This window comes from Phyllobates terribilis, unplaced genomic scaffold (genome assembly GCF_046119375.1).
Source record: "Phyllobates terribilis strain yellow unplaced genomic scaffold, ASM4611937v1 Scaffold_14__1_contigs__length_39327217, whole genome shotgun sequence".
Taxonomy (NCBI): Eukaryota; Metazoa; Chordata; class Amphibia; order Anura; family Dendrobatidae; genus Phyllobates; species Phyllobates terribilis.
Genome location: NW_027362774.1, coordinates 30297765 through 30325434, shown reverse-complemented (window position 1 = coordinate 30325434; position 27670 = coordinate 30297765). Strand labels below are relative to the sequence as shown.

Sequence of the window (27670 nt, the reverse complement as noted above, 5' to 3'; positions counted from 1 at the left end):
TTTCTGTAGTTATGGAGGGTCCGGGGGGATTTGGGGATACATTACATTTCCGTAATTTATGGAGGGTCCGGGGGTACATTACATTTCTGTATTTATGGAGGGTCTGGGGGGATTTGGGGGTACATTACAATTCTGTATTTATGGAGGGTGCGGGGGCACATTATATTTCTGTAGTTATGGAGGGTCCGGGGGGATTTGGGGATACATTACATTTCCGTAATTTATGGAGGGTCCGGGGATACATTACATTTCTGTATTTATGGAGGGTCCGGGGGCACATTATATTTCTGTAGTTATGGAGGGTCCGGGGGGATTTGGGGATACATTACATTTCCGTAATTTATGGAGGGTCCGGGGATACATTACATTTCTGTATTTATGGAGGGTCCGGGGGCACATTATATTTCTGTAGTTATGGAGGGTCCGGGGGGATTTGGGGATACATTACATTTCCGTAATTTATGGAGGGTCCGGGGGTACATTACATTTCTGTATTTATGGAGGGTCCGGGGGCACATTATATTTCTGTAGTTATGGAGGGTCCGGGGGTTTTGGGGATACATTACATTTCTGTATTTATGGAGGGTCCAGGGGTACATTACATTTCTGTATTTATGGAGGGTCCGGGGATTTTGGGGTACATTACATTTCTGTATTTATGGAGGGTCCGGGGGCACATTATATTTCTGTAGTTATGGAGGGTCCGGGGGTTTTGGGGATACATTACATTTCTGTATTTATGGAGGGTCCAGGGGTACATTACATTTCCGTATTTATGGAGGGTCTGGGGGGATTTTGGGGTACATTACATTTCTGTATTTATGGAAGGTCTGGGGGGATTTTGGGGTACATTACATTTCTGTATTTATGGAGGGTCTGTGGGGATTTTGGGGTACATAACATTTCTGTATTTATGGAGGGTCTGGGGAGATTTTGGGGTTACATTACATTTCTGTATTTATGGAGGGTCTGGGGGCACATTATATTTCTGTATTTATGGAGGGTCCGGGGGGTTTTGGGGATACATTACATTTCTGTATTTATGGAGGGTCCAGGGGTACATTACATTTCCGTATTTATGGAGGGTCTGGGGGGATTTTGGGGTACATTACATTTCTGTATTTATGGAAGGTCTGGGGGGATTTTGGGGTACATAACATTTCTGTATTTATGGAGGGTCTGGGGAGATTTTGGGGTTACATTACATTTCTGTATTTATGGAGGGTCTGGGGGCACATTATATTTCTGTAGTTATGGAGGGTCCGGGGGTTTTGGGGATACATTACATTTCTGTATTTATGGAGGGTCCGGGGGCACATTACATTTCTGTATTTATGGAGGGTCCGGGGGCACATTATATTTCTGTAGTTATGGAGGGTCTGGGGGTTTTGGGGATACATTACATTTCCGTAATTTATGGAGGGTCCGGGGATACATTACATTTCTGTATTTATGGAGGGTCCGGGGGCACATTATATTTCTGTAGTTATGGAGGGTCTGGGGGTTTTGGGGATACATTACATTTCCGTAATTTATAGAGGGTCCGGGGGTACATTACAATTCTGTATTTATGGAGGGTGAGGGGGCACATTATATTTCTGTAGTTATGGAGGGTCCGGGGGGATTTGGGGATACATTACATTTCCGTAATTTATGGAGGGTCCGGGGATACATTACATTTCTGTATTTATGGAGGGTCCGGGGGCACATTATATTTCTGTAGCTATGGAGGGTCCGGGGGGATTTGGGGATACATTACATTTCCGTAATTTATGGAGGGTCCGGGGATACATTACAATTCTGTATTTATGGAGGGTGCGGGGGCACATTATATTTCTGTAGTTATGGAGGGTCCGGGGGGATTTGGGGATACATTACATTTCCGTAATTTATGGAGGGTCCGGGGATACATTACATTTCTGTATTTATGGAGGGTCCGGGGGCACATTATATTTCTGTAGTTATGGAGGGTCCGGGGGGATTTGGGGATACATTACATTTCCGTAATTTATGGAGGGTCCGGGGGTACATTACATTTCTGTAGTTATGGAGGGTCCGGGGGGATTTGGGGATACATTACATTTCCGTAATTTATGGAGGGTCCGGGGGTACATTACATTTCTGTAGTTATGGAGGGTCCAGGGGGATTTGGGGATACATTACATTTCCGTAATTTATGGAGGGTCCAGGGATACATTACATTTCTGTATTTATGGAGGGTCCGGGGGCACATTATATTTCTGTAGTTATGGAGGGTCCGGGGGTTTTGGGGGTAAGTGTTATTACACTATTGCCCCTAGAGCCTTCACCTTTGCGGCAATGACGGCTGGGGACATCCGGGGCCGGTAAGGGTCCTCCAGGTTCGGGTAGCAGGGGCCCAGCTCCGCCTCCCTCAGGTGCTCCACGCGGTCCTTTCTGCGCTGCAGGGAGCTCGCAGGCGGCATTTCGTAGGGACCAGACCGCGACCAATCCTGCAGAAGATGGGGCATTAGAGGGATTCAGTTTGCTGGTTCATTCTCTGCTTCCCGTCTCTGACTAGGAACAATATTGTTCATATCTAGAGGTTGAAAACCTGTCCTGATCTAATACTTCTCCCAGCTGAGGTGCAGCAGCACCAATCTCCCTCTGAGCTGACAGTTTGTAACAATGTATCAGTCTGAGGTCCACAACCTTCACCTCATAGAGCAGAGGTCCCCAACCGCCGGTCCGCGGACCAGGACCGGGCCGTTGGGGTTTTTCAGCCGGTCCGCGGGGAGAGGGGGCCCCTCCAGCCTCCAGCAGGGCCGCCATCAGGGCATGACTGCCCTGACTCCAGTATGGGGCCCGGCCGGTAGGAGCCCCCTCGGAGCCCCCCTCTTGTGCGTCTCTCTCCTCATGGGGCCCCCGGCCACATGCTAAGCGCCAGGTCCGGGACATCTTAGCGCTGCGCTGCTGCGGCAGCACCTTCATGATTCCCCTGACTTCCGGTCATGTGACGGCGCCGTCACATGGCCGGAAGTCAGGAGAACCTGGTGTCAGCGATTTGGACGAGCGCCAGGATTCTGCAGGGATCGCATGGGGGTAAGTATAACAAGTTTTATTTTTTTTTAAATACAATTAACTAGGAGTGGGGGGAATGGGAGATGCACATGGGGGAGGGGAGAGATGAGAGATCCACATGGGGGGGAGGGGAGAGATGAGAGATGCACATGGGGGAGGGGAGAGATGAGAGATCCACATGGGGGGAGGGGAGAGATGAGAGATGCACATGGGGGGAGGGGAGAGATGAGAGATGCACATGGGGGGAGGGGAGAGATGAGAGATGCACATGGGAGGGAGGGGAGAGATGAGAGATGCACGGGGGGGTGAGAGATGCACGGGGGGGTGAGAGATGCACGGGGGGGATGAGAGATGCACGGGGGGGGATGAGAGATGCACGGGGGGGATGAGAGATGCACGGGGGGGATGAGAGATGCACGGGGGGTGGATGAGAGATGCACATGGGGGGAGGGGAGAGATGAGAGATGCACGGGGGGGTGAGAGATGCACATGGGAGGGAGGGGAGAGATGAGAGATGCACGGGGGGGGTGAGAGATGCACGGGGGGGATGAGAGATGCACGGGGGGGATGAGAGATGCACGGGGGGGATGAGAGATGCACGGGGGGGATGAGAGATGCACGGGGGGTGGATGAGAGATGCACGGGGGGTGGATGAGAGATGCACGGGGGGTGGATGAGAGATGCACGGGGGGTGGATGAGAGATGCACGGGGGGTGGATGAGAGATGCACGGGGGGTGGATGAGAGATGCACGGGGGGGTGAGAGATGCTGCAGGGCGTGATGGGGCCTCAGTGATGCGGCTCCTGGCACAGCACATTATGTGGGGCTCCTGGCATAGCTCCTGGCGGGGACCTGGTCTACACTATATGATAAGTATGCACTAAACTCCAAATCCCTCCATTACCCCGCCCCCATATGACCAAAGCCCCGCCCACCCCACCCCCTCCTTGCTGGGCCATGGAAAAATGATCTTGCTTCAAGCCGGTCCCTGGTGCAAAAAAGGTTGGGGACCACTGTCATAGAGGATTGCAACTGGATACAAGTGTAACAAGGTCAGAAGAAAAGAGAGGTTTCCATTCACTGACAGCAAGCAAAGGGACTGAAAAGGACTGCATTTCCAGAGGTTGGCCCTGTACTATCCCCTCCACCAATGCATCTTGGGGACCCTCCATGATACTCACTGATGTGGGGGAGCTGCACTCGCTGACGGATTGGCAGGTCTCGGAGGCTTCTGAAGACGCGGAGCTGGAGGATTTCTGATGGAGGGAAGAAGATGTGAGAGGGGAAGGAGCCGGCTCTCTGCACATCACCTGCACACGCTCACGTACCTGGCTGGTCATGTCCGAGGGCATGGGTGATGGTGGCTTGGAGTAGGTCGCTTCATGGGAACTGCATCCGGAGTCCTGGGAGGAGGCGCTCACCAGCCGCTGCGCTCCGCCTGTGGACTGCGGGAGGCTGCGATAGCGACACGCGGAACCCGGTGAGTGGGGGTGCGAGGCAGCTTGCCAGGAGGGGGCAGTTTTTGTACTGTGATAAATGGTCAGAGCATCGATGAAGTAAGACACTGGGACACTGCTATGGAAAGAATATCTATACCTCTCACATATACCGGGGTGTGGCAGGATCTAATGACGGGCTGTGTCGGGGGGGATGGGGGATACTCGTCCCCTCACCTATGCGACCACTTACCTGCACATACTGGACTTGCGAGACCCCGAGCTGCTCGGGGAGGAGGGGGGCGTCTGATAGGACCAAGAGTAGTCAGATCCCTTCAAATCCTTAATGACCTGTGAGAGAAGCGATAATGGCTAGGAGACATGGGGCAGAAGAGATGAGGGTAGTGGTAGGTCCGGCTGTGCCTGGCGCTGCCTCGTATTCCTCCCCATCTCACCGATATATAACGATATGATATATACAGCCGAGCGGAGGGCACGAGAACATTCAGCACTGACAATGGAAAGGTCCCGGCTTTACAATTACACCCAAGACCTGTGCTTGTTGTCAGTGAATGCAGACCTAAATCTCATCCTGACCTGATACTGCTCACAGCTGAGGGTTTGTTACAATTGTATTCCGACATGAGGGAACCTGCCTGGACTACATTGTAACAAAACTATCAGGGCAGAAGAGAGGTTGGTGCTGCAGTCATTATCGGATTGTCAAAACTGGATACAATTGTAACAACCCCTCATCTGTGAGGAACATCAGGTCAGGACCAGTTTCCACCCTCAGAACATAATCATGAATACTTAGTCATTGACAGCAAGCAGAGATCCTGAAACCGAGGAGGAATTAAAACATAAAGATGCCAACCAATCAGAGCCCAGCTTTCATTTCTCGTAATGCTCAGGTACAATGATAGATGCAGTGATTGGATGATCCGAGCAGAATCTTATTGTACGTCAATTCTGAATGAGGCTTCGTATTAATTACAGCATGTTCAGTGATGGAGCTTGGTTTACATGGGACTGCACCCCGGCTCCTAGCTGTAAGTGTGTGGTGGTGCTCGGACCTGTTCGCTGGCAGCAGGTAGTTTGTGAGGTTCGTCACTCAGCAGCATCAGGTCCTCGATTATCGCCTGTAGATGCGTCACCTCCCCCAGCATGTGGATCTCGCCATTCTGAAAAACACGAGGTCACGTTATCCAGTATCTCAGCATCATGTGATCTGGGGCCTCAGTGTCATGTGCTACAATCCAAGCATCATGTGATCTAGTACTCATTGTCATGTGATCTGGTGCCTCAGCGTCATGTGATACAATCCAAGCATCATGTGATCTAGTACCTCATTGTCATGAGATCTGGTGCTTCAGTGTCATGTGATTTGGTGTCTCAGTGTCATGTGATCTGGTGCGTCAGAGTCATGAGATCTGGTGTGTCAGCGTCATGTGATCTGCTGCCTCAGCATCTATCATGGGATTGTGCTCACCACCACGGGCTGTAGGAGTGTGATGAAGGTACAGAAGCGCCCGCGCTCCTCAATCAGCGCCCTGCGCACCGCCTGCTTCTCTGTTTCTTCCAGAAGCAGGTACATGTCATTGACGTCTTGCAGAGCATGGTCCAGCTGTGGCTGCAGATCCCCTTTACCTGCAGAACAGAGAAGCGGTCACAGGGAAGGTCACAGCAGTCAGTGGGGGGGGGTCACAGTGGTCAGGTCACAGTGGTCGGGGGGGGGGGGAGGACTCAGTGGGTCACAGCGGTGAGTGTCCCAGTGTTGTGGTCAGAATGGTCAGTGAGGGGTCACAGTGGTCAGTGGGGAGGTCACAACAGTCAGAGGGTGGTCACAGTGGACAGGGGGGGTCACAGTGGTTAGAGGTGGGGGGCCGCAGTGGTCGGTGGCAGGTCACAGTGGTCAGTGGGGGATCACAACATTCAATAGGGGGGTCACAGTGGTCAGTGGTGGGGGTCACTGTGGTCAGAGGGGGGTCTCAGTTGGCAGTGGGGGGGTCACAGCGGCCAGAGGGAAGGTCACAGCGATCAGTGGGAGGGGGGGTCAGAGGGGGGTCACAGTGGTCAGAGGGGGGGTCACAGTGGTCAGTGAAGGGTTCCTAGTGGTCAGTGGGGGTCACAGTTTGCGGTGGGGGGGACACAACATTCTATGAGGGGGGTCACAGTTGGCAGTGGGGGGTCACAGCAGTCAGTAGGGGGGTTCACAACATTCTAGGAGGGGGGTCACAGCATTTGTGGCACAATTATCAATTTGTATTTGACGAGTAGATCCCTGTAGGGGGCGCCAACCTCTGTACGCTATCACCACATTATGACAAAGTCCTGCAATTTTCTAATAGATTTTCTGTTGTAATTTCTCGCCACGTTCAGGATCTCTGCTAGAGTCAGTAAATAGAAACATTCTTAGGGCTGAAAAAGCGCTCGGTGTTGAGCTTCTGAATGTGAAGAAAGGGTGAAATATATCTGCATTCTTAGACAGAGTAAACTGAGAGTCCATTTACACTAGCAGATAGCCAGGAAACATTGGTAGCAATGCTCGTTCCTGATAATCGGCCTGTGCAAAGCGACCTGCAAACACCGGATGAACGAGCATTTTGCTTGCTTAAAAATTCTTTATTCCCGGCAGCACAACGCCCGAGTAACCAGCACATGTGCAGCCAAAAACATGATCGTGTGTGCGCACAGAGCGATTGTGTCCCCATCGTTCTGTGCACGCTCAGTGTGGAATTGCACTCGGCCTGTCTAGACAAGCCATTAGATGACCGCTGACGAAACGTTCATGTAAAGCTGCAATCGTGCCGTCTAATCAGTCATAGAACGCATAAAAGCTCCAGCGTCCCACGCACATGTTCACACTGTCCAGTGTAAAGCCCCCTCACGTATTACAGTAACATCGTCTGGCTGACAGTGTAAAGTATATGGTGGCCCCAGACAGGTGATTGTCGGGGGAGATAAGATTCCAGCATCTCCCATTTCGGACAGATGATCACTTTGTTCTCCCAGAGATCTCTGGCACCGGCTCGGCCAAGAGAGTGTCCAGTCTATGGGAGAGGCTGCCGAGATGGCTGTCAACTGAACGATTTGGCTGCCGGCCATCTAAGGTGTATGGGGGGGCTAAAGTTTCCACCATCTGCTGGATGAATAACTTTGGTAAATTATGTTAAAACTAAATTGTGGTGGAATATCAGCAGAATTTTGGCTGCCTCCTTTCTGACAGACCACATCCCTTGTCAAGAATGATGAATAAACGTGTCTAGCCACATAAGGTATCGCAATGACAAAATTCTGGTGCATGTTTAGTAAATGAGCCGCAACGTGTCCATTCACTGACAGCAAACAGGGATCCTGAGCATGCATCCTCTCTCAGTTGGCATCTACATGCAGACGGAGCGTATTTGGTGCAGATTTTCCCGTAGATCTGAGTGCAAAAAAAAACGCAGACGAATGCAGACCTGCTAAATTAATGAGATCTAAAAAGTTTCCTCTACAAGTAGTGTAAAATGTAAGCTCATCTGCACCATATCATGTCTTTGTGCAGAATTCATTGGTCTTCACTCTTGCAAAGCATAGGGTGAAATTCTCAACTAAATCCACATGTTACACATGCAGATTTTGATGCAGAAATTCTGCAAACTTGCAGCGGAAAATCCGCATTAAATCCACAATGTGCGAAGCCGACCTAAATGTGGTGGAAGCAGCGCTCTGTACAAAGACTGAATTATCCATCCACTGAACTGGATTCCCCAATATGTGCTTTCCCCTAACCATCCCCCTGAGATCTCCACCTCTTTAAAGCCTCTCTCTAAGAGATCCATCTCTCTGAAGCCCCTCTCTTAGAAATCCACCTCACTGAAGTCCATTTCTGAAAGATACACCTCTCTGAAGCCCCTCCCTAAGAAATCCACCTCACTGACAGCCCTCCCCCTGAGATTAACCTCTTTGAAGCCCCTTCCCCCGAGAGATCCACCTCTCTGAAGCCAATCCCTGATAGATCCCTCTCTGAAGCCCCTTCCTGAGAGATCCCTCTTCGAAGCCAATCCCTGAGAGATCCAACTCTCTGAAGCCCCTCCCTGAGAGATCCACCTCTCTGAAGCCCCTCCCCGATAGATCCCTCTCTGAAGCCCCTTCCTGAGAGATCCCTCTTCGAAGCCAATCCCTGAGAGATCCAACTCTCTGAAGCCCCTCCCTGAGAGATCCAACTCTCTGAAGCCCCTCCCTGAGAGATCCACCTCTCTGAAGCCCCTCCCTGAGAGATCCACCTCTCTGAAGCCCCTCCCTGAGAGATCCACCTCTCTGAAGCCCCTCCCCGAGAGATCCACCTCTCTGAAGCCCCTCCCCGAGAGATCCACCTCTCTGAAGCCCCTCCCCGAGAGATCCACCTCTCTGAAGCCCCTCCCCGAGAGATCCACCTCTCTGAAGCTTCTCCCCGAGAGATCCACCTCTCTGAAGCCCCTCCCCGAGAGATCCACCTCTCTGAAGCCCCTCCCTGAGAGATCCACCTCTCTGAAGCCCCTCCCCGAGAGATCCACCTCTCTGAAGCCCCTCCCCGAGAGATCCACCTCTCTGAAGCCCCTCCCCGAGAGATCCACCTCTCTGAAGCCCCTCCCTGAGAGATCCAACTCTCTGAAGCCCCTCCCTGAGAGATCCACCTCTCTGAAGCCCCTCCCCGAGAGATCCACCTCTCTGAAGCCCCTCCCCGAGAGATCCACCTCTCTGAAGTCCCTCCCTGAGAGATCCAACTCTCTGAAGTCCCTCCCTGAGAGATCCACCTCTCTGAAACCTTTCCCCCTGAGAGATCCACCTCTCTGAAACCTTTCCCCCTGAGAGATCCACCTCTCTGAAACCTTTCCCCCTGAGAGATCCACCTCAATGAATCCCCTTCCCAGATTTCTGCCGCAATTCTGGGCTTGACAGGCTTTTATGGTTTGCATCTGTTGGAGATCAGCTCCTGTGCAGTAGATCAGAGGGTAGATAACCAGTGATGGTGCCCACCCCTGCTCGATCTCATTTATATGCCCTGTACTCCCCCAACCCCCGGTCCAGAGAAATTCACTTACCTAGAACTTCTACACGACGGAGTGGAAGGTGATGCAAGAGAAAAGGAAAGGAAGGTTATTGAGAAACAGGCAAGCAAGGAGAAGTCACCCAATCCCCCCCACACTGCACCCCTAACTACACCCCTAGTATTGGTGGTGTCTGATGGTGGTCGTAGTGATGGTGATGAGGGTATTGGTGGTGTCTGATGGTAGTCCTTGTGATGGTGATAATGATGATAATATTGGTGGTGTCTGATAGTGCGGATGATGGAGATACTTGGGTAGTACATACCTTTTCGAGCTTTCTTCTGCAGCTTCAGTGTATCAGAGGATTTCTTCTTAATCTCATGTCGCGCTCGCTTGTATTCTGAGGAGAAGCAGATTGCGGGGTGGGTTTGTGGATCTGACTGGGGGAGCAGTGACTCCTCGTAGTCTGCAGGTCAGGTGCGCGCAGTATTTTAGGTGCTTATGACATGAACCCGGCTCTGCCTGATATGTGATAACTGCTCCACATGAGATTTAACCTCATCCACTTACTCCACTATACAGGACAATATAAAAAGTCTACACACCCGTTAAAAAATCAATTTTTTTGTCATGTAAAAAAAAGGTCTTATCAAGAAGAATCATTTCAGTACTTTTTTCCCCCTTTAATGTTGCCCATTATCTGTACAAATCCATTGAGATACAAACTGAAATAATTTTAAAGGGGAAATAAAAATAACAAAAACACAATAATGTGTTTGCAGAAGTGTGAACAGTTACAAATATCAGTCAATTTTGCATCAAAACAAAAATGTTGCTTCAGCACGACAATAACCCTAATCGACCTCCAAATCACCAAAAGACTGGCTTCTCCAGAAGAGGATGGAAGTTCTGGAGGGGCCGAGCCCAGACCTGAACCAAAGGGACAATATGTGGTGACCTGAAGAGGGCGCTGTACACAGGAGATGCCCCCTCAATCTCACAGATGTGGAGCTGCTGCAAAGAGGAGCCGGCAAAGTTCGCCAATTTTAGATGTGCCGCGCTGATAGACCACGACCCAAAAAGACTGGACCCTGCCAGAAATTCACAGGGAACTGCACCAATATGTATCAGTGTAAGGGTGTGCAGATTTATGCTACTGCATTATTTTATTTCTTTATTTTTCCACCTGAAACGTTATCCGTATGTTTCTCAATTTATTTGTACAGATTATGGGAGACATTAAAGGGGAAAAAGTTCTGCAATGATTCTTCTACATGACAAAATCTGGCATTTTACCAGAGGTGTTTAGCCTTTATATATCCATTGTACATGTGATGAGTTGGGGCGCCATGTGGATGATGTATTGGTAATGTGTGTGTGTGTGTGTGTGTGTGTGTGTGTGTGTGTGTGTGTGTGTAGTGGTTGTACGGGTCATATGTGGGGGCACTATGCAGATGATATGTGGGGGCACTGTGTGGGGGCACTGTGCGGGTGACGTATTGGAGATGTGTGGGGGCACTGTGCGAGTGACGTATTGGAGACGCGTGGGGGCACTGTGCGGGTGACGTATTGGAGATACGTGGGGGCACTGTGCGGGTGACGTATTGGAGACGCGTGGGGGCACTGTGCGGGTGACGTATTGGAGATGTGTGGGGGCACTGTGCGGGTGACGTATTGGAGACGCGTGGGGGCACTGTGCGAGTGACGTATTGGAGATGTGTGGGGGCACTGTGCGGGTGACGTATTGGAGACGCGTGGGGGCACTGTGCGGGTGACGTATTGGAGATGCGTGGGGGCACTGTGCGGGTGACGTATTGGAGACGCGTGGGGGCACTGTGCGGGTGACGTATTGGAGATGTGTGGGGGCACTGTGCGGGTGACGTATTGGAGACGCGTGGGGGCACTGTGCGAGTGACGTATTGGAGATGTGTGGGGGCACTGTGCGGGTGACGTATTGGAGATGCGTGGGGGCACTGTGCGGGTGACGTATTGGAGACGCGTGGGGGCACTGTGCGGGTGACGTATTGGAGATGCGTGGGGGCACTGTGCGGGTGACGTATTGGAGACGCGTGGGGGCACTGTGCGGGTGACGTATTGGAGACGCGTGGGGGCACTGTGCGGGTGACGTATTGGAGACGCGTGGGGGCACTGTGCGGGTGACGTATTGGAGACGCGTGGGGGCACTGTGCGAGTGACGTATTGGAGATGCGTGGGGGCACTGTGCGGGTGACGTATTGGAGACGCGTGGGGGCACTGTGCGGGTGACGTATTGGAGATGCGTGGGGGCACTGTGCGGGTGACGTATTGGAGACGCGTGGGGGCACTGTGCGGGTGACGTATTGGAGATGTGTGGGGGCACTGTGCGGGTGACGTATTGGAGACGCGTGGGGGCACTGTGCGGGTGACGTATTGGAGACGCGTGGGGGCACTGTGCGGGTGACGTATTGGAGACGCGTGGGGGCACTGTGCGGGTGACGTATTGGAGATGTGTGGGGGCACTGTGCGGGTGACATATTGGAGATGCGTGGGGGCACTGTGCGAGTGACGTATTGGAGATGTGTGGGGGAACTGTGCGGGTGACGTATTGGAGACGCGTGGGGGCACTGTGCGGGTGACGTATTGGAGATGTGTGGGGGCACTGTGCGGGTGACGTATTGGAGATGCGTGGGGGCACTGTGCGGGTGACTTATTGGAGATGCGTGGGGGCACTGTGCGGGTGACGTATTGGAGATGCGTGGGGGCACTGTGCGGGTGACGTATTGTAGATATGTTTGGGGGCACTGTGCGGGTGACGTATTGGAGACGCGTGGGGGCACTGTGCGGGTGACGTATTGGAGATGCGTGGGGGCACTGTGCGGGTGACGTATTGGAGACGCGTGGGGGCACTGTGCGGGTGACGTATTGGAGATGTGTGGGGGCACTGTGCGGGTGACGTATTGGAGACGCGTGGGGGCACTGTGCGGGTGACGTATTGGAGACGCGTGGGGGCACTGTGCGGGTGACGTATTGGAGACGCGTGGGGGCACTGTGCGGGTGACGTATTGGAGATGTGTGGGGGCACTGTGCGGGTGACATATTGGAGATGCGTGGGGGCACTGTGCGAGTGACGTATTGGAGATGTGTGGGGGAACTGTGCGGGTGACGTATTGGAGACGCGTGGGGGCACTGTGCGGGTGACGTATTGGAGATGTGTGGGGGCACTGTGCGGGTGACGTATTGGAGATGCGTGGGGGCACTGTGCGGGTGACTTATTGGAGATGCGTGGGGGCACTGTGCGGGTGACGTATTGGAGATGCGTGGGGGCACTGTGCGGGTGACGTATTGTAGATATGTTTGGGGGCACTGTGTGGGTGATGTATTGGAGATGCGTGGGGGCACTGTGCGGGTTATGTATTGGTGATGTGTGGGGGCACTAGGAGGGAGATGTATTGGTGATGTGCGGGGGCACTAGGAGGGAGATGTATTGGTGATTTGCGGGGGCACTAGGAGGGAGATGTATTGGTGATGTGCGGGGGCGCTGTGCGGGTTATGTATTGGTGATGTGCGGGGGTGCTGTGCGGATTATGTATTGGTGATGTGCGGGGGTGCTGTGCGGGTTATGTATTGGTGATGTGCGGGGGTGCTGTGCGGGTTATGTATTGGTGATGTGCGGGGGTGCTGTGCGGGTTATGTATTGGTGATGTGCGGGGGTGCTGTGCGGGTTATGTATTGGTGATGTGCGGGGGTGCTGTGCGGGTTATGTATTGGTGATGTGCGGGGGCGCTGTGCAGGTTATCTGTTGGTGATGTGCGGAGGCACTAGGAGGGAGATGTATTGGTGATGTGCGGGGGCGCTGTGCGGGTTATGTATTGGTGATGTGCGGAGGCACTAGGAGGGAGATGTATTGGTGATGTGCGGGGGCGCTGTGCAGGTTATGTATTGGTGATGTGCGGAGGCACTAGGAGGGAGATGTATTGGTGATGTGCGGGGGCGCTGTGCGGGTTATGTATTGGTGATGTGCGGAGGCGCTGTGCGGGTTATGTATTGGTGATGTGCGGAGGCACTAGGAGGGAGATGTATTGGTGATGTGCGGGGGCGCTGTGCGGGTTATGTATTGGTGATGTGCGGGGGCGCTGTGCGGGTTATGTATTGGTGATGTGCGGGGGCGCTGTGCGGGTTATGTATTGGTGATGTGCGGGGGCGCTGTGCGGGTTATGTATTGGTGATGTGCGGAGGCACTAGGAGGGAGATGTATTGGTGATGTGCGGGGGCGCTGTGCGGGTTATGTATTGGTGATGTGCGGGGGCGCTGTGCGGGTTATGTATTGGTGATGTGCGGGGGCGCTGTGCGGGTTATGTATTGGTGATGTGCGGGGGCACTGTGCGGGTTATGTATTGGTGATGTGCGGGGGCGCTGTGCAGGTTATGTATTGGTGATGTGCGGGGGCGCTGTGCGGGTTATGTATTGGTGATGTGCGGGGGCGCTGTGCGGGTTGTGTATTGGTGATGTGCGGGGGCGCTGTGCGGGTTATGTATTGGTGATGTGCGGGGGCGCTGTGCGGGTTATGTATTGGTGATGTGCGGGGGCGCTGTGCGGGTTATGTATTGGTGATGTGCGGAGGCACTAGGAGGGAGATGTATTGGTGATGTGCGGGGGCGCTGTGCGGGTTATGTATTGGTGATGTGTGGAGGCACTAGGAGGGAGATGTATTGGTGATGTGCGGGGGCGCTGTTCATGTTATGTATTGGTGATGTGCGGGGGCACTGTGCGGGTGATGTATTGGTGATGTGTGGGGACACTGTGCGGGTGATATATTTGTGATGTGTAAGGGCACAGTGTGGGCGATTTATTGGTGATGTGCGGGGGGGAGCTGGGGGGGTGATGTATTGAAAATTGGGGGGCACTGTGCGGGTGATGTATTGGTGATGTGTGGGGGCACGGTGTGGGCGATGTATTGGTGATGTGTGGGGGCACTAGGAGGGAGATGTATTGGTGATGTGTGGGGACACTGTGCGGGTGATGTATTGGTCATATGTGGTGGCACAGTGCGGGTGATATATTTGTGATGTGTAAGGGCACAGTGTGGGCGGTGTATTGGTGATGTGTGGGGCGCTGTGCAGATGATGTGGTAGTGATATCCTGGTAGAGTAGGGGGTTCCTCTCACCTCGTGCATGCTCCTTATCCAGTGTATTTGCCGTTTTCTTCCAGTCTTCAATCCTTTCCTGTAGAGGAGTTATTAAACTCTCCATAAGGGCGCTGCAGAGAGAAAGCCAAGTCCAACAGTATTCCTGAGGGTGGGGGGAGAGGGGCATTGGGTGGTCAGTCCTCCTTCTCTCTTCCCCAGGACTCCCCCTCCTCCTTCTCTTTTCCCTAGGACTCCCCCTCCTCCTTTGCTCTCCCCAGGACTCCCCCTCCTCCTTTGCTCTCCCCAGGACTCCCCCTCCTCCTTTGCTCTCCCCAGGACTCCCCCTCCTCCTTTGCTCTCCCCAGGACTCCCCCTCCTCCTTTGCTCTCCCCATGACTCCCCCTCCTCCTTTGCTCTCCCCAGGACTCCCCCTCCTCCTTTGCTCTCCCCAGGACTCCCCCTCCTCCTTTGCTCTCCCCAGGACTCCCCCTCCTCCTTTGCTCTCCCCAGGACTCCCCCTCCTCCTTTGCTCTCCCCAGGACTCCCCCTCCTCCTTTGCTCTCCCCAGGACTCCCCCTCCTCCTTCGCTCTCCCCAGGACTCCTCCTCCTTCTCCTCCTCCTTTGCTCTCCCCAGGACTCCCCCTCCTCCTTTGCTCTCCCCAGGACTCCCCCTCCTCCTTCGCTCTCCCCAGGACTCCTCCTCCTTCTCTCTTCCCCAGGACTCCCCCCTCCTCCTTCTCTCTTCCCCAGGACTCCCCCCTCCTCCTTCTCTCTTCCCCAGGACTCCCCCCTCCTCCTTCTCTCTTCCCCAGGACTCCCCCCTCCTCCTTCTCTCTTCCCCAGGACTCCCCCCTCCTCCTTCTCTCTTCCCAGGACTCCCCCCTCCTCCTTCTCTCTTCCCCAGGACTCCCCCCTCCTCCTTCTCTCTTCCCCAGGACTCCCCCCTCCTCCTTCTCTCTTCCCCAGGACTCCCCCCTCCTCCTTCTCTCTTCCCCAGGACTCCCCCTCCTCCTTCGCTCTCCCCAGGACTCCTCCTCCTTCTCTCTTCCCCAGGACTCCCCCTTCTCCTTCTCTCTTCCCCAGGACTCCCCCCTCCTCCTTCTCTCTTCCCCAGGACTCCCCCCCCCCCTCCTCCTTCTCTCTTCCCCAGGACTCCCCCCTCCTCCTTCTCTCTTCCCCAGGACTCCCCCCCTCCTCCTTCGCTCTCCCCAGGACTCCTCCTCCTTCTCTCTTCCCCAGGACTCCCCCTTCTCCTTCTCTCTTCCCCAGGACTCCCCCTTCTCCTTCTCTCTTCCCCAGGACTCCCCCTTCTCCTTCTCTCTTCCCCAGGACTCCCCCTTCTCCTTCTCTCTTCCCCAGGACTCCCCCTCCTCCTTCTCTCTTCCCCAGGACTCCCCCCTCCTCCTTCTCTCTTCCCCAGGACTCCCCCCTCCTCCTTCTCTCTTCCCCAGGACTCCCCCTCCTCCTTCGCTCTCCCCAGGACTCCTCCTCCTTCTCTCTTCCCCAGGACTCCCCCTTCTCCTTCTCTCTTCCCCAGGACTCCCCCCTCCTCCTTCTCTCTTCCCCAGGACTCCCCCCCCCCTCCTCCTTCTCTCTTCCCCAGGACTCCCCCCTCCTCCTTCTCTCTTCCCCAGGACTCCCCCCCTCCTCCTTCGCTCTCCCCAGGACTCCTCCTCCTTCTCTCTTCCCCAGGACTCCCCCTTCTCCTTCTCTCTTCCCCAGGACTCCCCCTTCTCCTTCTCTCTTCCCCAGGACTCCCCCCTCCTCCTTCTCTCTTCCCCAGGACTCCCCCCCTCCTCCTTCTCTCTTCCCCAGGACTCCCCCCTCCTCCTTCTCTCTTCCCCAGGACTCCCCCCTCCTCCTTCTCTCTTCCCCAGGACTCCCCCCCTCCTCCTTCTCTCTTCCCCAGTACTCCCCCCCTCCTCCTTCTCTCTTCCCCAGGACTCCCCCCTCCTCCTTCTCTCTTCCCCAGGACTCCCCCCTCCTCCTTCTCTCTTCCCCAGGACTCCCCCCTCCTCCTTCTCTCTTCCCCAGGACTCCCCCCCTCCTCCTTCTCTCTTCCCCAGGACTCCCCCCTCCTCCTTCTCTCTTCCCCAGGACTCCCCCCTCCTCCTTCTCTCTTCCCCAGGACTCCCCCCCTCCTCCTTCTCTCTTCCCCAGGACTCCCCCCCCCCCCTCCTCCTTCTCTCTTCCCCAGGACTCCCCCCCTCCTCCTTCTCTCTTCCCCAGGACTCCCCCCCCCCCCTCCTCCTTCTCTCTTCCCCAGGACTCCCCCCCTCCTCCTTCTCTCTTCCCCAGGACTCCCCCCCCCCCTCCTCCTTCTCTCTTCCCCAGGACTCCCCCCCTCCTCCTTCTCTCTTCCCCAGGACTCCCCCCTCCTCCTTCTCTCTTTCCCAGGACTCCCCCCTCCTCCTTCTCTCTTCCCCAGGACTCCCCCCCTCCTCCTTCTCTCTTCCCCAGGACTCCCCCCCTCCTCCTTCTCTCTTCCCCAGGACTCCCCCCTCCTCCTTCTCTCTTCCCCAGGACTCCCCCCTCCTCCTTCTCTCTTCCCCAGGACTCCCCCCCTCCTCCTTCTCTCTTCCCCAGGACTCCCCCCCCTCCTCCTTCTCTCTTCCCCAGGACTCCCCCCTCCTCCTTCTCTCTTCCCCAGGACTCCCCCCTCCTCCTTCTCTCTTCCCCAGGACTCCCCCCCTCCTCCTTCTCTCTTCCCCAGGACTCCCCCCCCTCCTCCTTCTCTCTTCCCCAGGACTCCCCCCCTCCTCCTTCTCTCTTCCCCAGGACTCCCCCCTCCTCCTTCTCTCTTCCCCAGGACTCCCCCCCTCCTCCTTCTCTCTTCCCCAGGACTCCCCCTTCTCCTTCTCTCTTCCCCAGGACTCCCCCTCCTCCTTCTCTCTTCCCCAGGACTCCCCCCTCCTCCTTCTCTCTTCCCCAGCACTCCCCCCCCTCCTCCTTCTCTCTTCCCCAGGACTCCCCCCCCTCCTCCTTCTCTCTTCCCCAGGACTCCCCCCCCTCCTCCTTCTCTCTTCCCCAGGACTCCCCCCCCCTCCTCCTTCTCTCTTCCCCAGGACTCCCCCCTCCTCCTTCTCTCTTCCCCAGGACTCCCCCCTCCTCCTTCTCTCTTCCCCAGGACTCCCCCCCCCTCCTCCTTCTCTCTTCCCCAGGACTCCCCCCTCCTCCTTCTCTCTTCCCCAGGACTCCCCCCCCTCCTCCTTCTCTCTTCCCCAGGACTCCCCCCCTCCTCCTTCTCTCTTCCCCAGGACTCCCCCCTCCTCCTTCTCTCTTCCCCAGGACTCCCCCCTCCTCCTTCTCTCTTCCCCAGGACTCCCCCCCCTCCTCCTTCTCTCTTCCCCAGGACTCCCCCCCTCCTCCTTCTCTCTTCCCCAGGACTCCCCCCTCCTCCTTCTCTCTTCCCCAGGACTCCCCCCTCCTCCTTCTCTCTTCCCCAGGACCCCCCCCCCTCCTCCTTCTCTCTTCCCCAGGACTCCCCCCTCCTCCTTCTCTCTTCCCCAGGACTCCCCCCCCCTCCTCCTTCTCTCTTCCCCAGGACTCCCCCTCCTCCTTCTCTCTTCCCCAGGACTCCCCCCCCTCCTCCTTCTCTCTTCCCCAGGACTCCCCCCTCCTCCTCCTTCTCTCTTCCCCAGGACTCCCCCCTCCTCCTTCTCTCTTTCCCAGGACTCCCCCCCTCCTCCTTCTCTCTTCCCCAGGACTCCCCCCTCTTCCTTCTCTCTTCCCAGGACTCCCCCCTCCTCCTTCTCTCTTCCCCAGGACTCCCCCCCCTCCTCCTTCTCTCTTCCCCAGGACTCCCCCTCCTCCTTCTCTCTTCCCCAGGACTCCCCCCTCTTCCTTCTCTCTTCCCAGGACTCCCCCCCTCCTCCTTCTCTCTTCCCCAGGACTCCCCCCCCTCCTCCTTCTCTCTTCCCCAGGACTCCCCCCTCCTCCTTCTCTCTTCCCCAGGACTCCCCCCTCCTCCTTCTCTCTTCCCCAGGACTCCCCCCCCCTCCTCCTTCTCTCTTCCCCAGGACTCCCCCCCCCTCCTCCTTCTCTCTTCCCCAGGACTCCCCCCCCTCCTCCTTCTCTCTTCCCCAGGACTCCCCCCTCCTCCTTCTCTCTTCCCCAGGACTCCCCCCTCCTCCTTCTCTCTTTCCCAGGACTCCCCCCCCCCCTCCTCCTTCTCTCTTCCCCAGGACTCCCCCCTCCTCCTTCTCTCTTCCCCAGGACTCCCCCCTCCTCCTTCTCTCTTCCCCAGGACTCCTTCGCCTTCTCTTTTCCCCAGGACTCCCCCCTCCTCCTTCTCTTTTCCCCAGGACTCCCCCCTCCTCCTTCTCTTTTCCCCAGGACCCTCTTCCCTCCCCCCCCCCATGGCCCTTTCTTCTTTCTCCTCTTTTCTCCTGTGCCTTTGCTCGCTGATGTCACTGGTGATGAGTGGCGCCTCCTCTGGGGTTCTTACTTGGTGAAGTGTCTGAGCTTGCTCTCAATGCTCCGGTGCCGCATACACATGCGGGTGAGGGCAGATCCAATGTCACGTGTGGCTCCTGTAAAACCAAGCGTCAGTCACAGAGAGTATATGTACTGCATGAGGAGATGGTGACGAGCGGCCGTGACCGCGGTGGCTCACCTCGGGTATTGGTCGCCATATCTGCTACTTTCTGAAAAGCATCAAGGAAGGCAACAGCAGCCAGCACCGTTGTCCTAGGGAGACAGAGAAGGCCCAGCATGAGGGGGCAATACTACACAATAAGTGGCACAGCAGGCACCGCTTCTGCTCACACAGACACATTGATAGCCGTATATTGCATACACCAAACAGTCAGTGCAATCATTGTGAAATGTTTATCCATTAATGCTTATAGTCCCAAAAGAAGGGAAGCAATTAAGCCCAAATAATAAAAACTAACAAATCTTTATCTGAGAAATACTTAAAAACAGTCAAACGAAACATAAATAGGGTGATACGAGCAGAGAATCCTGTGCGATAGCAATCACCTCATATATGTATAAGGTATCAACAGACAATATTAATAATAAGTTGCTTGAAGGAAACAATCATAATGTGCAAATGCAATAGGCTGTTGGTGACCCCTAGTGGTTAGAATAGATAATGAGTCAAATACAAGCAAAGTGCATGAAAAATCTATGACAATGATATAGACCAGCAAAGTGCAGGTGCAATCAGATCTGCTGAAACATGTCCGTATAGTATAGAAAAAAATGAGATGGTCTTGGGTAGAATAAATGCAGACGGCCAAAGAGATAATATATGTGCTACATAAAGCATAAACTATGTGTGCATGAAAGATATATGATAAGTGCAGATGCAGTGAAATGAAACGGTATAATTATATGCCACATGTAAAGAACTACTAATGTAGAGAAAAAGGAGTATGTACAACCAGTGTACAGGCAAAAAAGGGGAGTTATACCCAGGTCAAGATAATAGTTTGTTGGTGTGGAGAAGTACAAAGATTGGCATGTACCACGAGATCTCATAGAAGATGAGATACATAGCCCCAAGAAGAAGCCATAAGCAAAACGTACGTCGGGGTTCCTGTCCTGAGCTTCAACACTCCTACTATGGTATATCATTAATTATTAATTTCTATGAGATCTCGTGGTACATGCCAATCTTTGTACTTCTCCACACCAACAAACTATTATCTTGACCTGGGTATAACTCCCCTTTTTTGCCTGTACACTGGTTGTACATACTCCTTTTTCTCTACATTAGTAGTTCTTTACATGTGGCATATAATTATACCGTTTCATTTCACTGCATCTGCACTTATCATATATCTTTCATGCACACATAGTTTATGCTTTATGTAGCACATATATTACCGCTTTGGCCGTCTGCATTTATTCTACCCAAGACCATCTCATTTTTTTCTATACTATACGGACATGTTTCAGCAGATCTGATTGCACCTGCACTTTACTAATCCCTATCATTGTCATAATTTTTTCCTGCATTTGATTGTATTTGACTCTCATTATCTATTCTAACCACTAGGGGTCGCCAACAGTCTATTGCATTTGCACATTATGATTGTTTCCTTCAAGCAACTTATTATTAATATTGTCTGTTGATACCTTATACATATATGAGGTGATTGCTATCGCACAGGATTCTCTGCTCGTATCACCCTTTTTACATTTCGTTTGACTGTTTGTAAGTATTTCTCAAATAAAGATTTGTTATTTTTTACTATTTGGGTTTAATTACTTCCCTTCTTTTGGTATTATATACATTCGTTGGAAGTGCCCCCACTAAATTATGGGTCTAAAATAGGTTCTGAATGATGGTAATGCTGTATAACGTGGGCGCTGTATTACAGCTGTATAACGTGGGCGCTGTATTACAGCTGTATAACGTGGGCGCTGTATTACAGCTGTATAACATGGGCGCTGTATTACAGCGGTATAACGTGGGCGCTGTATTACAGCGGTATAACGTGGGCGCTGTATTACAGCTGTATGACGTGGGCGCTGTATTACAGCTGTATAACGTGGGCGCTGTATTACAGCTGTATAACGTGGGCGCTGTATTACAGCTGTATGACGTGGGCGCTGTATTACAGCTGTATAACGTGGGCGCTGTATTACAGCTGTATAACGTGGGCGCTGTATTACAGCTGTATAACGTGGGCGCTGTATTACAGCTGTATAACGTGGGCGCTGTATTATATTGAGGACTGAGGAGATTCTGTGACATCCAGAATCACTAGTGCACTGGCCGTGGCTGCCCCACTAGCAAAACTGGCCGTGGCTGCCCCACTAGTGCCCTGGCCGTGGCTGCCCCACTAGTGCACTGGCCGTGGCAGCCCCACTAGGGCCGTGGATTCCCCACTAGTGCACTGGCCGTGGCTGCCCCACTAGGGCTGTGGCTTCCCACTAGTGCCCTGGCCGTGGCTGCCCCACCACTAGTGCCCTGGCCGTGGCTGCCCCACCACTAGTGCCCTGGCCGTGGCTGCCCCACCACTAGTGCCCTGGCCGTGGCTGCCCCACCACTAGTGCCCTGGCCGTGACTGCCCCACCACTAGTGCCCTGGCTGCCCCACCACTAGTGCCCTGGCTGCCCCACCACTAGTGCCCTGGCCGCCCCACTACTAGTGCCCTGACTGTGGCTTCCCCACTACTAGTGCCCTGACTGTGGCTTCCCCACCACTAGTGCCCTGACTGTGGCTTCCCCACTAGTGCCCTGGCCGTGGCTGCCCCACCACTATTGCCCTGGCCGTGGCTGCCCCACCACTATTGCCCTGGCCGTGGCTGCCCCACCACTAGTGCCCTGGCCGTGGCTGCCCCACCACTAGTGCCCTGGCCATGGCTGCCCCACCACTAGTGCCCTGGCTGTGACTTATATAAGTAACGATAATATATTTTGAAGCTGGAGTCGGAGTCTGAACATTTCTACCAGCGCTGTGCTATGTGAGCACAGTATGGCTGTACTATATGGCCACTGTATGGTGGACTTGTAACAGTAATGGAGGCAGATTTTTGCCGGTGGCTTTTTACAGATATTATTAGTTCATGATGAGGGTTGTGCTCCGACTCGACACTTCTGCTGTGGTTGTGGTCGGGGTTCTGCAGTGAGGGTCGGTTACTAGGGCACTGGAAGATTGTTTGGGATAATCTGAGGAGCCATAATGATCCCCTCCACAACACCACAGGAGTGGAGGAGCGCACAGATAGCCCGGCCGACGGCTCACATCTGACGTCTGTTTTTTTCCAGGTTTAATCCATGAAACTGATGGGGACCCTGGTTATAGTAAAGCACCAGCCAGACACATCGCCTGAACGCACTGCGGCTGACGGGGCAAGTGACATTATGCACGATCACTCGGCTTTAAAGGGCCAGCGTACTCTTCTGCACATAGCGCTTTCAGAGTAAATGATAAATGACAGCAAGTGCAGATTTAGAGAATGGGGAAGAACTGCTCTTAACAATATAAAGTGCCTTGAAAGAGTCTTCAAACCCCGTGAACTTTTCCACGTTACACCCACAAACTTAAAAATTTATTTTATTGGGATTTTATGTGATGGCAACACAAAGTAGAAGGTATTTGTGACGCGTAAAGGAAATTATACATGTTTTTTTAATTTCTGTAAAAATATAAAACTTAGAAATATTCGGTGCATTTGTATTCAGCCCCCTGTGATCAATCGCCTCCAGAAGTCACATAATTAGCAAATTGCATCCAGGTGGGTATAATTTCTTCTCAGTATAACTACAGCTGTTCTGTGAAGGACTCAGAGGTTTGTGTGACAACATTTGGGATCAATCAGCCTCATGAAAACCAAGGAGCCCACCAGACAGATCAGGGATAAAGTTGTGGAGAAAAGGAAAGGTGGGTTAGGTTATAAAAAACAAAGCTCTGAACATCTCACAGAGCACTGTTTAATTAATCATCCAAATATGGAAGGAGTATGACACAACTGTAAACCTACCAAAACATGGCCGCCACCTAAACTGACATCCCAAGCAAGCAAGGAACTAATCATAGAAGCAGCCAAGAGGTCCATGGTCACTCTGGAGGAGCTGCAGATCTGCAGCTCAGGTGCAAGAATCTGTCCACAGGACAACTACTAGTCCTATACGCCACAAATCTGGGCTTTATGGAAGAGTGGCAAGGAAGCTATAAGAAGTCCCATATAGAGGACACAGAAAGCACATGAAAGAAGGGGCTCTGATCAGATGAGAGCAAAGGAAAACTTTCTGGGCTACATGCAAAATACTAACACTGCACATCACCCTGAAAACACCATCCCCACCGTCACACATGGTGGTGGCAACATCATGCTGTGGGGAAGCTTCTCTTCAGCAAGGTGTCACGCCTGGTGTGGGAAAGACTTAGTGCAACACAGAGGGAAGAGGGAAAGAGAGCCCAGATTCTAGGGAAAGGGGGAAGTGGAGACCTCCTAGACTGATCTAGTATCACCCTGTCTCAACTACCATCCCTATATTGCCTCTTCAGCAATCACTGCACGCGTGCCTCACCCTGTCTTTCCCTGGCATATGACTAAGGCTAGGAATGAAAGGAGATGAGCACTAGTCGATCTCCACTAAACTCCATACACAACAAGGGTAGATAAACAGGGAGAGAATGCTTAGCTTTAGGCGACTCCAAACAAATGCGAACTCGGCTTCAAGCCTTCACAAGTAGAAATGAATATAGCCCGCGATTCCCTCTCAGACACACCAGGTATATATACACCCAGACCAGGGAGCTAATTACCAGAGGGAGGTAGCCGCTGGGTCCTAGAGACAGCCTCTCATCTAAGATGTCTGTAATGCCAAACGTACAGATCTCCTACAACCAACTGCAGGGCGACTGTCTGTCACCTCTGATACACCCGTGACACAAGGGCAGGGAAGCTGGTCAGAGTTGATGGGGAGATGGATGGAGCTAAATCAAGGGTAATCCTGGAGGAAAACCTATTAGAGGCTTCAAAAGACTTCAGACTGGGGGGCAAGTTCACCCTCCAGCAGAAACACGCCCCTAAACATTCTGCCAGAGCTACAATAGATGGGATGTCAAACTCAAATACACAGAGGGTTAAAATTAAACCCCACCACAGTATTATTCTTCAACTGTAATTCCCACACTGTATACAGTATAATGGCCCCACATAGTCCTCCATACAATATAATGGCACCACATAGTCCTCCATACAATATAATGGCACCACATAGTCCTCCATACAGAATAATGGGCCCCACATAGTCCTCCATACATTATAATGGCCCCACATAATCCTCCATACAGAATAATGAGCCTGGCCCCACATAGTCCTCCATACAGAATAATGGGCCCCACATAGTCCTCTATATAGAATAAATGGCCCCACATAAAAAAGCATCAGCTGACGCTCCCTACTCCATCATTGATTTCAACTGTATTGTCACCTATAGTTGAAAGTGCGATGCTGGACGAAAGTGGGATGCCAAGCGGGTAACCCGCCTGACGTCACAGGCCAAATATACTCAGGGGACCTGCCCGACGTCACAGGCCAAATATACTCGGGGGACCTGCTGTCACGCGGTTATAGGAAGTTTCGCCCCCAGCAGTTCGCCCCCAGGTACATTTCGCCCCCGCACGTTTCGCCCCCGGACCGGGGCGAACTGGGGGCGATATGTGCGGGGGAAAAACATGCTGGGGACGAAATGTGCGGGGGCGAAATGTACCCGGGGGCGAACAGCTGGGGGCGAAACATCCAATTCCCCGGTCACGCAAGGTGGAGGAAAAGCTTAGTGCGACACAAAGGGAAGGGAGCCCAGACTGTAGGGAAAAGGGGGAGTGGAGACCTCCAGGCTGATCTGATATCATACTGTCTCCCCTGACAGTCCTTATATTGGTTCCTCATCAATCGCCGCACAGGAACCTAGACCCTGTATTTCCCTAGCGCTTGACCCTGGATAGGGAAGGGGGGTGAGCACTAGTTGATACCCACAAACAACTAGAGACAACAAGGAAAGACATGGGGGAAAGTAACTTAGCTTTAGCCGACTTCAGAGAGAGAACTCCAAACGTCCTCCTAGCAGCACAGAGGAAGTTAGCAGTCTGAGAGCTCCAAGCCTTCACAAGGAAACATGTGAGTATCACCGGCTCCTCCCTGCTACAAAGTGAAACTATTTATACACCTAGACCTGGGTGTCAATTAGAGCAGGAGGGAGGTAGCTGCTGGGTACTGGCGTGAGACAGATTTAGGAAGGTGTCTGTAATGCCAAACGAAGAGTTCTTCTGCAACCAACTCCAGGGCGACTGTCTGTCACCTCTGACACACCTGTGACAGTACCCCCCAATCTACGCGTGGCCTCCGGACACTCAAGACCAGGTTTATCAGGATAAGAGGCGTGAAATGAGTGAACCAACCTGGGAGCGTACACCTCTAATGCTGAAACCCACATCCTCTCCTCCGGACCATAACCCTTCCAGTGCACCAAGTATTGTAGGGAACGACGCTGGAGACGAGAATCTACAATCCTCGAAATCTGGAACTCGAAATTACCATCAATCATTACTGGGGGCGGTGGTAGAGGTGAGGGCTCAAGAGGTTCCACATACTTCTTGATTAAGGACCTGTGGAACACATTGTGGACCTTAAGGGCCTGAGGAAGTTCAAGACGAAACGCTGCTGGGTTAATGACGGTGGTTATTTTATAGGGACCAATAAACCTAGGTCCCAGCTTCCAAGAAGGAACTTTCAATCTTATATTCCTGGTAGACAACCACACAAAGTCATTCACATTTATGTCCGGACCTGGCAAGCGTTTTCTGTCAGCCATACGTTTATACCTGTCTCCCATGATCTTTAAATTACTCAGAACACCCCGCCACACCGAGGAGAGCGACGAAGCAAAACGTTCCTCCTCAGGAACTCGTGAAGCTTCTCCCCCACTAAAGGTACCAAACTGTGGGTGATAACCGTTTGCATCGAAGAACGGTGACCTGCCAGTGGATTCTTGACGATGATTATTAATGGCAAATTCTGCCAGCGGTAAGTAGGTCTCCAAATTCTGATTGACACGCTCGGTCTGTCCATGTGACTGAGGGTGGAAGGCAGAGGAAAAGAACAGCTGCACCCCCAGTCGAGAACAGAATGCCTTCCAGAACTTGGAAACAAACTGGGTCCCCCGATCAGACACCACATTGGAGGGAATCCCGTGAAGCTTCACAATCTCATTTATGAACACCTGAGCAAGAGTCTTGGCATTGGGAAGTGTCGGTAATGCGACAAAGTGAACCATTTACTGAACCTATCTACAACCACCACAACCACCGTTTTGCCTGCAGAAACCGGTAGGTGAGTAATAAAATCCATGGAAAAGTGTGTCCATGGCCTACTAGGGATAGGTAGCGGAAGAAGAGTAGCAGACAGACGGGTATGTGAAATCTTAGAAAAAGTGCAAATACTACAAGCAAATACGTGTTCAATCACATCCCAATGCAACCCCGGCCACCAAAAACAACGAGAGAGGAGGTCCGCAGTTGCCTTACCACCTGGATGACCAGCAAGCACAGAGTTGTGATGTTAAATGATGGGCGAGCACTAAAATGGGTCGAGCACATTGGAATAGTCGGGTGCTTGACCCGAGCAACGAGCCCAATGTAAGTCTATGGGAAACTCGAGCATTTTTCAGGCGGCTCCTCCCGGCGGTCTGCAGAGAGCCTAAAAATTGCCCAAATCGATGGGAACAGTGCTCAAATGACATGGGAACAGCATGGGGAAGACCCCTGGAAGCGTTTCTGACTCCCAGGTCACTGCTGTCAACAACGTTGTCAGAGTATTACGCCACTTTTACGGCCTCACAATAAAACATACAAAAGAAACCAAAATGGATTTTCCTGGGAAATATGTTAAGGAACATCCTTTCCAGGGTAATGATTTGTACATAAGGCAAAATAAATAACCAAAAACAAAAATACTCCTCCACACCTTGGGCTATATTCACACTTTGCGTTTTGATGCGTTTTTGCATTGCTTTCAACCGTGACAAATGCATTCACCAGGAAATGTCATTTTAACATTTTACAACCTTATCTGGCCATGTGGTGTGTGAGATATCATCAGACACATTGTGTTTCATTTATGAAGGAGGGACTCTGAAAGTCACATAGCCTATTTTTATAGGGCCATCAGGCGGCCTTTACTATTCTTTGTAGCATCGGCGTCTCTGCCCCGTACTAGGCAGAGACGCCGTCCCTCTCACCTCCCCGCTCCTGGCGCGGCGTCCTCCAGCGCTTCTCTCCCCGCTGCTTTCGGCACGCGCTCCTTCCCCGGCAGTGTGCTTAGGGCGCGCGTGCGCTCCCCCTCTCTTAAAGGGACCGCGCGCGCCGTCCTAAGGAGTCCCCGGCCAATTGCCGGAGGACCTCCCATATATAAGGCACCTCCTCCAAAATGGAGGTGCCCGAGCAATGTTGTTGCAAAGCCTTCACTCTGCTTCAGCCCTCAGGTCCCGTTACCAGTTACCTGCCAGTCACCTGCCTGATTCCTGCCTGTTACCTGCCAGTCATCTGCCAGATTCCTGCTTGATACCTGCCTGATATCCGCTTACCAGCTTGCAAGCCTGCGGTCCGAC

General features: G+C 53.1%; 1 protein-coding gene across 5 annotated transcripts in view; it reads right to left on the bottom strand.

The window, feature by feature from the left end:
• MTSS2 (MTSS I-BAR domain containing 2) overlaps positions 1-27670 on the bottom strand; it is a 117446-nt gene that overhangs the window by 25325 nt on the left and 64451 nt on the right. Inside the window, exons 3-13 of one of the 5 annotated variants that reach the window (XM_073659825.1) lie at positions 19212-19285; positions 19044-19128; positions 14635-14726; positions 9816-9890; positions 9545-9553; positions 5968-6125; positions 5552-5659; positions 4729-4826; positions 4368-4494; positions 4221-4295; positions 2310-2471 (exon numbers count right to left, since the gene is read on the bottom strand). In XM_073659825.1, the coding sequence (XP_073515926.1) occupies positions 2310-2471; positions 4221-4295; positions 4368-4494; positions 4729-4826; positions 5552-5659; positions 5968-6125; positions 9545-9553; positions 9816-9890; positions 14635-14726; positions 19044-19128; positions 19212-19285 (1063 nt within the window). Of the gene's footprint in view, positions 1-2309; positions 2472-4220; positions 4296-4367; positions 4567-4728; positions 4827-5551; positions 5660-5967; positions 6126-9544; positions 9554-9815; positions 9891-14634; positions 14759-19043; positions 19129-19211; positions 19286-27670 lie in introns of those variants that run through there. The other 4 variants (XM_073659823.1, XM_073659827.1, XM_073659824.1 and 1 more) reach the window with 4 other exon arrangements.